The sequence below is a fragment of the Propithecus coquereli genome, unplaced genomic scaffold (genome assembly GCF_000956105.1).
Source record: "Propithecus coquereli isolate 6110/MARCELLA unplaced genomic scaffold, Pcoq_1.0 Scaffold353, whole genome shotgun sequence".
Lineage (NCBI taxonomy): Eukaryota > Metazoa > Chordata > Mammalia > Primates > Indriidae > Propithecus > Propithecus coquereli.
Window position 1 is genome coordinate 1,488,440 of NW_012149208.1, and position 12,049 is coordinate 1,500,488.

Genomic DNA, 12,049 nt, shown 5'->3' on the forward strand with positions numbered 1-12,049 from the left:
CACAGTCCCACCTGGGATGCTCAGCGAGTTTATAAGGTGCCACCATGAGTGCCACAGGCCAGGGAGCCAAGGGGCTCGCGCTGGCCTGGCCTGGGGGGCCTGCAGCCGGAGCTGCGGCGGCAGGGCTGTGCTGCGGAGAAGCGTGAGAGCTGCAGGCCTTTCACCTTCTGTCATCAGCTGTGGCACCTGGCAGACACCGGATACCGCAGCTTGTGGACAAAGACCTGGTAACCCAAGGAGCTACCTGGCCTCCCTGCCCAGTCCCATCCCGGAGGAGCTGCGGATCTCGGGTTTCCGCAGCGGGCCCCGTGTGGAAGCATCTTTTGTCCTCCCGGTGTCAGCAGGGCCATCACGTGCGTGCTGGTCAGGCGAGCCTGGCGCCCGAGTCTCCAGGGAGCAGTGCGAGGCCGGGGGCTTGGGGACGCGTCCCTTTCCCTTGGAGTTGGCGTCCTCCCGCCGACGTCCCGCGCTCCGGGGTTCTGTCCGGGCCAGGCCCTGGCCGCCCGGTCACCGCACACCCCCAGCGCTGCGCCCCACACGCAGGCCCCGGTGGTGTTCGCCGAAGGAGCGGGTACTTCCTGCTAGGGGGAGCCTGCTCCCTGGACGCGGTTTCCCGGCAACAGCGGCTATGTGGGGTCCCCTCCTCAGAAGCCGGTGGAGGAAATAAGGTTTAAGAGCACCCAAAGGTGGAGTACGGTCCAAAACCTGTGCCACTTAGCCGTCCTGAACTCGGTCCCTCACTGTAAAGGGGCAGAAAATCTAAATACTTCTCCCCATGGGGTTATCGCGGGGACTGAGGACACGCCGGGCGCCGCCAGCTCCGTGAAAAACACACCCCCAGCCCACGTTTTGTTGTTTCCAGGCTTTCCAGACTGGGGTCTTTCACTCAGCCTAGGACAGCCCCTGCCTGAAAAACCTTTCCAGGCCACGGAGGCACCCCAGCCGGCGCCCGGCGCCCGCTTTGAGGAGAAGGAGCGGCGCTTTCAAGGGTGGCGGTGAGGCGAAAGCCCCTCCCCTGGCCGGCCGCTCCCGCCGGCGCCCTGGGCCCGCCCCGCCGTCCGCGGCCTGCCATCAGGCGATCTCGGCGGCCAGCCCGGCCAGCTGTGTGACGACGCGGGCCCCGGGGTCCTCGGCGCCCGCGCCCGCTCCTATAAAGGCCGACGCCGCGCCGCGCCGCCGTAGTGGCCTCGTCCTCCGCGTTCCTCTTATTGTGCGGACGCCGCCCGGCTCTCGTCAGCCTCCGGCCGTCAGTCCTTTGAGACCGAACACCGTGAGTAGCCGCCCACGGAGCCGCGAGGGGCTGCGGCGCTCGGATGGAGGGCTGGGTGGCGGCGCTGCTGCGGTTTGGGCCCGCGGCGGCGGGCGGCAGCTGGGCCTGGTCTTCCCTCAGGCCCGGTGGAACCCGTTGCCGACCGCGTTCTCCGGGAGGCACCGGGTCACCCACTCCGCCCCCGACCCGTGAGGCCTCTTCTGCCCGCGCGTCCTCACGGCGCCCCGGGAGTGTGAGCCGAACCCCGCGTTGGGCCTTCCCTGCGCCGGGCGGGCGTCAGCCGGCGCGGAGCTCGGCGGCAAGGCCGCGGCCCGGGCCTCCCTTGGCGTTAAGCCTGCCGGCGGGACCGGGGCGGGGGGTGGTGGAGCTTTGAATGGGGGGTCCCTTGGCTGTCGTGAGCGTGGGCCTGTGTCCGTTTCGGCGTTTGTTGTCGTCGGGAGGGAGAGTGGCCATGGTGGCCCGTGACCGCCGGAGTCTTGGCTCCCATCCTTTCTCCCCCCCGTGTCTGGCGTCGCCGGCCACCAGTCCTGGCCGGGTCTGCGGGTGCGGGTCTCTGCAGGTGGTCGCCTGCTCCTCCTAAACGTGTCTCTGCGTTATTTTGCCCCAGCTTGGAGTCGCTGAAATAACGATTGTGATAGCAGATACCCTCGTCATCGCGGTGTGACTTCTAGCAGCCCTGTCTGTGTCAAACTTCAGGTGTCTGGCTTTTAAAGGGGCAGGACATTCACCTACTTTGGTTCATTTTTTAGTGGAAACTTCAGGTTTGGGTTTTGGGGGCATGCATATTTCATCAGAGCGTCACCGTAGAATGTTATCTGTGCCATAGAACAATGCAGTCTCCTCCACTGTGCAGCCTAAAAAGAGGTGTCAGAATTTCGGGTCACTTAAAATGCAGGATTTTTTATTCCTTTATGATGCGATGGAACCCATTTCATGCCAGCCCTGGAGGGTTATTTAATTTACAAGTACAGGAGCCTAAAGCATGTCCATTTGAAATTTCATCTATTATCACTTAAACGTTTTACACGTAATTCTAGTATCACTAAGGGTTCTTTAAGTCTAGGATTGCAAAGTGCATCCAGTTACGGGTTAACCCATTGCCTTCCTGCTACGTAAGGAGATCTCAGCTCCCATAGGGGTAACCTAATAGACGAATTTGAATATGACTAAGCACATCTTGCTGTTTATCATGAGTTATTTGAAAGAAATAGGAAATGGTCGTCTTGCTTTAATTTTATCAACTGCATTGTTAGACTTGTGATTCTGTCCTGTTCATTCCAGTACTGTGTAATAGAAAAAGAACATTAAATGTTGTGTAATTAAAAATTGGGCTCACTGTTAAAATATTTTCTTTAGGGGATACCCTTTGTTGTTGCCTTGTCACAGGGAGGGTCCTCTGGGCCTTTCTCCACTGAGCAGGACAACTGCGTTATTGGCAAGCACCGAGCAACATGGAGAAGCAGACATGTTTGTGAACTGAAAGTGAAATCTGATTCTCTCCAACTATGGATGAGTGAGAGCAGGATATTTCAGTGGCTGGGTTAAAACATGCTTTACTTTTTTGCTCTCTTCTACCAGCTCGTCTGCTTAGGGGGTCGGGGACAATTGTCTCAGAAAAGCCGAATGGGTATTTTAACTTACGGAGTGGATCTTAAGATCCTCTCTGAACCTAAAACAGGTGCAATGTATGTTTGAAATGCCAAATTCTACACTTTTTTGGAAATTGACAGAATTTTTAATACAACACACCTAGAAGGCTTCAGAGATGCTTTAAGTTATAAGTAGTGATGTCACAGGATTATGAATACCTCAGAGGCATGGACCATTTAAAAGCTACATATGAACTTCATGAGGTTTTGAATTAATCTTGATAGGTATTGTTGCTTCCCTCCCACCCCCCTTATGTTTTTATTTTGTATGTTTTCTTTTTTAAAGAATCTGAAGATAATAAGAGATGGCTGGCTTACAACTTTCAAAAGCTTTTTTTTTTTTCCTTGCTAGAACTCAAGTCTTTTGAAGTTATTTGCTTAATTAACTTTTACATAAGAGGTGTCTTTTTCCTAATGACTCATAATTAATCTGAGTTAATATATTTTTGGAGCAAATAATAGGTTATTATGGAGATTTTGCCAGAAGATCTCCAAGTTGTACACCTGGACAGTTATGAAAGATAAAAAGGAATTCGAAATTTAAGCTCCTTAGTAGGTTTAGGGAATTTTGTTGACATACTTATGTTTAAGTCATTTTATTCTCTTGATATGTGGTCTTGCATTGGTTCAGACACAAATGAGCATATCCTGATCTACTCTTTGGATCTGAACTAATTTTTCACTGGAAGGGTCTCGCTGTGGGGAAATTACGATCTTGTATGGTAGCTTTATTTATGTTGGGTTGACCTGCCTCAGGTTTGCAGGTGGTTAATTATGGCAATTAACTATTCAAATGGAGTAGTCTGTATTTACTGGGAGACAAAAGGCAGACAAAAAGCAAATAAGTTTGTTTGATTTTAGACATATTTTGCATCAAAAGTATAGACTGTAACTCTTAAATTTATACCAATAGTGAGTTCAGTGGGGCAGACCTTAAAAGCTTCTATTCCTTGTAGTTACACTTTGAAAAAAATTTTGTAGAAATGCCTGTACGCTAACCTGTGAATAACTACTTACAACAGTGTTTTGTAGGGTTATGTACTATAGGTCGTTGGGATTTTATGGTTAATAAGTTAGAGGCTTCTGACATACTATAGTTGATGAAATGTCACATAGAACTAATATCTGTTAAATTTTGCATTCAATATACCTTTTTTAGATGCCTTCAATTAAGTTGCAGAGTTCTGATGGAGAGATATTTGAAGTTGATGTGGAAATTGCCAAACAGTCTGTGACTATCAAGACCATGTTGGAAGGTAAGTTTATTAGAAAACCTGGATGGGAAGAAATGTGTAATTCGAGATAATTTGTGAATATCAAATTTATGTGAGCAGCAATCTGTTATGAGGTATTCCAGAGTATGAAGGGATAAAATTTCCTTTTTTCTGTCTTTAAAGTATAATCTGCATTGTTCTGATACAGGCCATTTTTTTCTTTGTTGTCTGAATTAGTGAGGTTTTTTCCCTTATTAAATGGATAAGACGATAAATTAGCAAATATTGATTTCTAAGCCTCAGACAGTGGTCCATTTCTGTTTCAAGTATATTTGGATTCACAAGTTATAATGACAAAAACTAAAGCCTTTGGAAAAGAGAGAACTTCCTATATGGTAGCTAAATAGAGCACTTTGAGGGCAGGGAGTAAACTCTGTAGATGGCTGTGTAGGTTTTTTTTGTTGTTTTTTTTTAAACAAGCTTTCTCTTTTGTCTACTTTGTCATTCCTCTGAAACTGTAGCAAAGTATATGTGCAGCACAACAAAATGAGGGAAAAAAACAGGCCTTGAAACTTTGAAACTTTTACAAGTTAATGTGGATCTCTTAGTATTACCAGTGGGTTGGTACAAATCAATGTCTAGAATTGATGGGGGGAAAAAAAACTAAGAGTGTTCTTTGGTACTTAAATGTCAGAAGTTTGTGTGTTTTTTGTTTTTTTGTTTTTGAGACAGAGTCTTACTCTGTCGCCCTGGGTAGAGTACAGTGGCATTATCGTAGCTCACTGCAACCTCAAACTCCTGGGCTCGGGATTCTCCTGCTTCAGCCTCCGGAGTAACTGGGACTGTAGGCCCATGCCACAACGCCTGGCTAATTTTTCTATTTTAGTAGAGATGGAGTCTTGCTCAGGTTGGTCTTGAACTCCTGAACTCAAGCGATCCTCCCTCTTTGGCCTCCCAGAGGGTTAGGATTACAGGCGTGAGCCACTGCACCTGGCCAAATGTCAGAAGTTTTTATGTAGGGAAGATCTGCAGCTTATAAATATTTAAATGAAGGGAAGGGTTATGTGCTAAGCACTAGCTGTGTGCTGGTGAAAAGAAGGTGAGTTAGACATGGTCTTTGCTGTTGAAGAATTTGTAAACTAGGAGGGGAGCCAGACACAAAACAAGACAAACTGTCACATGGTGTATTTAGCGCATTAATAATAAAGTTGTTTGCCAAGTGGTGCTCTTGGAACATCTAGGTTGGTGTTCAGGCTTTTGGAGAGACTACAGTATGTAGTACTAGGAAGGTGATATTTTAAATCTAAGTAAAATTAGGACGTTTGGGGATATCATTCCTAGGTAAAGTAGATAGGGTGTATTAGGGAAAAGTAAAATTTAGGTTTCTAGTTCCGGTGGGTTGGAATTGTGATACTATAGTTGGTAGAGCTGAAAGTGGGTTTGAGAAGAAAATGACTTTGAATTTGAACTGTGTTTGAGATTCCTTCAAAAGATCTGTGTAGCAATCTACCAGGCAATTGAGCATGTAAATCTTGGCCCCTGAATTATAGATGACTAGAGATAAAAAAAAAAAAAAACAAAAAAACCTTACCTCATGTTGAGTTAAGGGAGTATATAACTCTATGGAAGAAGATGGTGTTGGGGTGGGGCCGGAGTGTTAAGAGTTTAGAAATTAGAAGTGGAGAATCAGTGGAAGCCAAGGGAAAAGGGATCATTTCTAGGTGACTAGAGTGATTGCCAGATTCATACACTGTAGACTGGTCACTTAAGATTTCATCGTTAATAAGTTAGAGGACTTTCAGCAGCATGTATTTAGGTATGGTGTAGAGGCGGAAGCTGAATTGCAGAGGGTGTGTCTTCTGTTTTCTAAGTGGATGACTTCTGTTTTCTCATAAAAGCTGAATATACAATTCTTGGTAATTGGTGCCAATCACGTGGCACTTACAGTCCTGTATCCTGGTAACTTACATACGTAGATCACTTCTATTAAGTTGTAAACCCCTTGGTACATCCCACAGTCACTGTTCATCAAGTACCTGTTGAATGAAGAAGTATGCTATGGTCACTAATAAAGAGTGTGAAAGCAATCCAAGTGTCCCTAAAAGGCAGGTGAGTAAGGCTTTGTTTAGAAGATGTAGAAACTGATACCAAAATTGCTGCCTAAATACTTGCTTTGGCAATGAAAGCGTTCTTTATCTTGGTGTCTGACACACTAATCTGTCCAGTGTTGCTTCAAAGAAGCATTTGCCAATTTTAAGAACATAAGTCTCCTTGAAGGTTTTCCACACCAACTTTGATCACTAAAGCAAGTAGACTGATAGCAACAGTTAAGTGATTCTTTCCCTCCATAGCTTTTGGGGATTGGAGGTGAGTGGTTTTGAGTACCAGTGGCTTATGTAAGATTCTAGCCTCTTGAGGACTCTGGAGTCTTTTCAATTTGGCAACTTACTGCTTTTCTTGTTTTCCATCTCTGGATATGGGTGACTTAGAAAAACAACATATGACTTAGAAAAACAACAATGAAACCTTGTAATCACAGGACAATCAGAAGTGAGAATCTTGGCATGTGTACATGTGGATTGGCTGATTAATTCAGGTCCAGGTTGTGGTATCAGGATACAGGTGTCCTTTAGAAGTCCTTGAAACCTAATAGCTTAAAGGAGTGACTGTTGCTACTTGGGCATTTAGTTTGTTTATTTTAATTTTTTTTTCTTTTTTCGTGTCATCCTTGCACAAGGGCCATGCTAATCTCTCTGTATCGTTCCAATTTTAGTATATGTGCTGCTGACGCAAGCACGGGCATTTAGTTTAAAAGCAAAAAAAGTACATGTCCTTGGTTTAAATGGTAGAGAAGTGATCCTTTACAACCATAAAGGCCTTATTTTTAATGTGACTTAAGCTTTCTTCCAAATAACATTTGGGTCTAAACAAGCTGGTCTTCTGTGTTATGTTTCCTCTAATATCTTAATTTCCCAAATACATTTTACAGTGTATAACTTCTTTTTCTTGCCTGATTAAAAATATTTCATACTTGTTTAGAAAAAACATAAGTGACTTGATCCAAATAGAACTTCACATGAGACATTGTTATTTTATAGTTTTACTCTAACTTGAGGTGCCATCAGGGAGAGGCATTGGTGGCAAGGAGGAGAGGGAAGATGAGTGAATCCATCCATTCAGGATAACATGAGTTGAATTCTTTCTGAATCTGCTCTTGCCTTCACTACTCCACTGGAACTGCCAGTTCAGCTTAGTGAACTCCATGTGCTCAACCGCATTGCCTGTTTTCAGTTCTCATCTAGACATGTTTGACAGCGTTTGATGCTTGATTACTCCCTCCTTCCCTTGGCTTCCGAGAGACTTCACTTACTACTTACCTCACTCACAGCCTCTGTCTTCGCATCTTTAAAGCCTGCAGTTCCCCAGAGCTTAATCCTTGGACCACTGCACTGTATGTATACGCAACTTGTTCGGTTGGTCAGAGTCTCATAGCATTATGAACCATCTATATGCCAATTGCTAAACTTACCTACAGGTCTCATCTCTTCTGTTGATTTCTAGACTTACATATACAACTGCCCTTAGCTCTCCAATACTTTAAATTTATGAACTAGAGCTCTTGATCCTGTCTTGCTAAAAATAACAGTTCCTCTGATAGCCTTCCCCTTATCAGTTGATGGCAACTCCATCCTTCTCATGCCATAAACCTGTGTCTTCCCTGGCTGCTCTCACATTCTGCTTCCTTTCTGTTGGCAAATTCTTTTGGCTCTACCTTCAAAATACATACAGAAGGCGAGGTGTGGTGGCTCATGCTTGTAATCCCAGCGCTTTTGGAGGCTAAGGCTGGAGGATTGCTTGGGGCTGGGAGTTTGAGACCAGCCTGAGCAACATAGTGAGACCCTGTTTCTACAAAAAATAAAATTTTAAATTTTATTTTAAATTTTAAAATTTTTAAAAATGCATACAGAATTAGACCATTTCCTTTTTGCTCCTCAGGACCAAACCTTGTCCAAGCTACCATCTTGTGTCTGGATTATTGTCAGCCCCAATAACTGTGTCCCTCAACCTATGTTTTTCTTTAACTTCCTCATACGTGATACTGTTAATAGTTCCTTATGTATCCTTTTGGGGATATTTAAAATATATATAAGCATATTCCCATTTTTATTCATATAACATTTATCTTTTTATATCATTTATCTTTTCATATCTAGCTTTTAAAAACTTTAATCTTGAGATCATACCAATATGTATGAAGCTGCCTGCCTTGTTTTTGTCAGTGGCTGCATGATCTGTTGAGTGTATATACACATCTTTGGGCTTCAGATTTGAATAGATTGAGATTCTATTACTTGTAATATTTTCCATTGTTTCACTTTTTAAAATATAGTCCTATCTAGAGAATTTGGTATAAAGAGTAAGAATAAGGATTCATCTTTTTTTTACCAGATGGCGCCCGGTCATTCAGCCTCACTATTAAATCACTTTTCCTCCTAATTAAGAACTTTATATATGGTATTTCTGTTTCTCCTCTCATACAACTGTATAAAGTTTCAGGTGGTTCATGGACTCCATTGTTAGGAACCACCGATTTTAAATGTGATTTTAAGAGAACTGTTCTGTACAACCTCCCACTCCAAATTTGACTGGCTTAAAAAGAAGAGAGGGACTTGTTCTTAGTAGAGTACTTTTTATATTCTTTCAGATAGCATGTCTTGCAAATTACAGTTGTCCCTCAGTATCCATGGGGGATTGGTTTCAGGACTGCCTCCCCCCACGTGAATACCAAAATCCAAGGATGCTCAAGTCCCTTATATAAAATGCAGATAATATTTGCATATATCCTGTGTACATCTTTTCATACTTTAAATCATTTCTAGGTTACTTATATAATGTAAATGCTATGTAAATGGTTGTTATACTATATTAGAGAATAATGACAAGAAAAAAGTCTACATGTTTTGTACAGATGTGGCCAACTTTTTTTTTTCTTTTTTTTTTTGAGACAGAGTCTGGCTCTGTTGCCCTGGCTAGAGTGCCGTGGCGTCAGCCTAGCTAACAGCAGCCTCAAACTTCTGGGCTCAAGCGATCCTACTGCCTCAGCCTCCTAGTAGCTGGGACTACAGGCATGTGCCACCATGCCCGGCTAATTTTTTCTATATATTTTTAGCTGTCCAATTAATTTTTCTATTTTTGGTAGAGATGGGGTCTTGCTCTTGCTCAGGCTGGTCTCGAACTCCTGACCTTGAGTGATCCACCCGCCTCGGTCTCCCAGAGTGCTAGGATTACAGACGTGAGCTACTGCGCCCGGCCTGTTTTTTTTTTTTTAATTGATCACCTTACCTTGTGCCTAAGCAAAACAGTTCCCACATTGAATAGGATGTTAGTCTTGGGGCACGTGCTCATTAACACAATGAGCTATTCAACTGGATGTTCAATCTAAAGAAACAGCAGCCTTTTTCCACATTGGGGTAAAAACTGGCTAGACTTAGAGATGAGGATATTCAGCTCTGTTGGCTCCTTCCTGTGAGATTTTTTAAAAGGTCACTGACAATATGCAGTTGGGATGCAGCCTCACTGCATATTTTTCCATACTCTTACCACATTGGCTATTATAAGTCTTTTTAAATCTCCCTAGACTAGGTAAAAAGTGAATCTAAAACCAAACTTTTTATGTGCGTGGCCATTTATATTTTCTGCGTTATCTGTTTTCATTTCCCCATTTTTCTAATGGGCTTAAGAAAATAGTGGTGAAATGTATGTACATATTATAAAACTTACCATTTTAACTTTTGTTAAGTATACTATTTAGTGATGTTAAGTACATTCATAGCAACCATCACCACTAACCATCTTCAGAACTTTTTCATCATCTCACACTAAAACTCTTTGCCCGTTAAATGATAAATCCGCATTCCTGCACCCTTCCTCCCCAACAGCCGCTGGTAACCACTATTCTACTTTCTGTCTCTATGAATTTGGCTATTTTGGGTACATCATACATGGAATTGTATAATATTTGTCCTTTGTGTCTGGCTTATTTCACTTTGCATAGTGTTTTCAAGGTTCATCCATGTTGTAGTCCAAAGGGCCTTTTTCACAAAATCTGTGGTAAAATACACATAACATAAAATTTATCATCTTAGGCATTTTTAAGTGTGCAGTTCAGTGGTATTATCTAATGGGCTTTTTATAAGAGTTGTTTAGACCGGGCACGGTGGCTCACGCCTGTAATCCTAGCACTGTGGCAGGCCTAGGTGGGAGGATTGCTTGAGGTTGGGAGTTTGAGACCAGGCTGAACAAGAGCGAGACCCCGTCTCTACTAAAAATAGAAAAATTAGCTGGGTGTGGTGGCATATGCCTGTAGTCCCAGCTACTTGGGAAGCTGAAGCAGGAGGATCACTTGAGCCCAGGAGTTTGAGGTTGCCGTGAACTAGGCTGATGCCATGACAACAGAGCAAGACTGTCTCAAAAAAAAAAAAAAAAAAAGTGTTGTTTAAGGTTTCTACCAGTTTGCTTATCTTATGTCAGTTTATGTTATGATTTAGAAGTTATTTAGTTAGATGTCATTCTTTCTGACTTTTGAGTATTGTCTTGCAATTAATATTCTGTGTTATACTAATGTGAAATGTTTTTAAAAGGACTTTTGCTTGCATTCATTCAAATGCCAGGTGCTTTTTAGGTGCTGGGGTCATAGCAGTGAACCACCTCTGCCCTTATGGAGTTTACATTCTAAAGAGGTAGGGAAACACACAGCATAAGACATATGTCAAATGGAAAAGCTATGGAGCATAAAGAAGGGAAGGGAGAGTATAAGGAGATTGGTAGGCGGAGAGTTAGCTATTTTTAAAATAAGCATGATCAGGAGATGCCTTCCTGAGAAGATATTCTTTAAACAAAGACATGTGAATATGTGGGGTAAAAGAATTCTGGGATTTAGGAGCAAGTGTAGTGACCCTGAGACAGGAGCACGCCCTGCCTTTTGAGGAGAGGCAGGGAGAAGGTTAGTGTGGGAGCTACGGCAAGTGACCATGCAAGGAAGGAGTAGATGAGGTCAAGGTTAATGAGCTGGGTGATGCAGGGCCACTTCCCAGAGTAGGGCTTCTTTTTATCCCACTTTGCATCAAATATATTTCATATTCTGAATAATAATCACATGATCCCCAAACTATGAAAGTATACAATATAATTTCCCATCCTTGTCTCTCATCTGACCAGAAACTGCCCCGCCACCAAGTAATAATTGGCGTTAGTTTCTTACATACCCTTTTAAGAGTTTTGAAAATGCCTTTTTAGTCAAATACTAATTGCTGTTTCTTTTCTTATGTAATTGGAATACTTTTTTTCTGAGGGTCTTGCTCTGTCTCCTGGGCTAGAATACAGTGGCGTTATTGTAGCTCACTGCAACCTCAAACTCCTGGGCTCAAGCAATCCTCCTGCCTCAGCCTCCCGAGTAGCTGCGAGTACAGGTGTGCGCCACCACACCTGGCTAATTCTTCTTTTTCATTTTTTGTAAAGACGAGGTTTTGCTCTTGCTCAGGCTGGTCTCGAACTCCTGGCCTCAAGCAATCCTCCCACCTCAGCCTCCCAAAGTGCTAGGATTATAGGCATAAGCCACTGTGTGGCCTAGGATCCTTCTTAAAAAGCTATTTTATTTTATTAAAACCCTTTTTGCTTGGCTTTTCCTTCTTTTTTTTTTTCTTGAGGCAGAGTCTCACTCCCTTGCCTGGGGCGAGTGCCGTGGCGTCAGCCTAGCTCACAGCAACCTCAAACTCCTGGGCTCAAGCAATCCTACTGTCTCAGCCTCCTGAGTAGCTGGGACCACAGGCATGTGCCACCATGCCCGGCTAATTTTTTCTACATATATTTTTAGCTGTCCAATTAATTTCTTTCCATTTTTTGGTAGAGATGGGGTC

The 12,049-nt window shown here is 43.6% G+C and overlaps 1 protein-coding gene across 1 annotated transcript in view; it reads left to right on the forward strand.

The window, feature by feature from the left end:
* Positions 1–1,090: 1,090 nt before the first annotated feature.
* The window catches only part of SKP1 (S-phase kinase-associated protein 1), a 15,180-nt gene continuing 4,221 nt past the window's right edge, over positions 1,091–12,049 (forward strand). Inside the window, exons 1-4 of the mRNA XM_012651311.1 lie at positions 1,091–1,270; positions 4,079–4,175; positions 6,907–6,926; positions 10,775–10,873. Of these exons, the coding sequence (XP_012506765.1) occupies positions 4,079–4,175; positions 6,907–6,926; positions 10,775–10,873 (216 nt within the window). The 5' untranslated portion in view covers positions 1,091–1,270. The remainder of the gene's footprint in view (positions 1,271–4,078; positions 4,176–6,906; positions 6,927–10,774; positions 10,874–12,049) is intronic.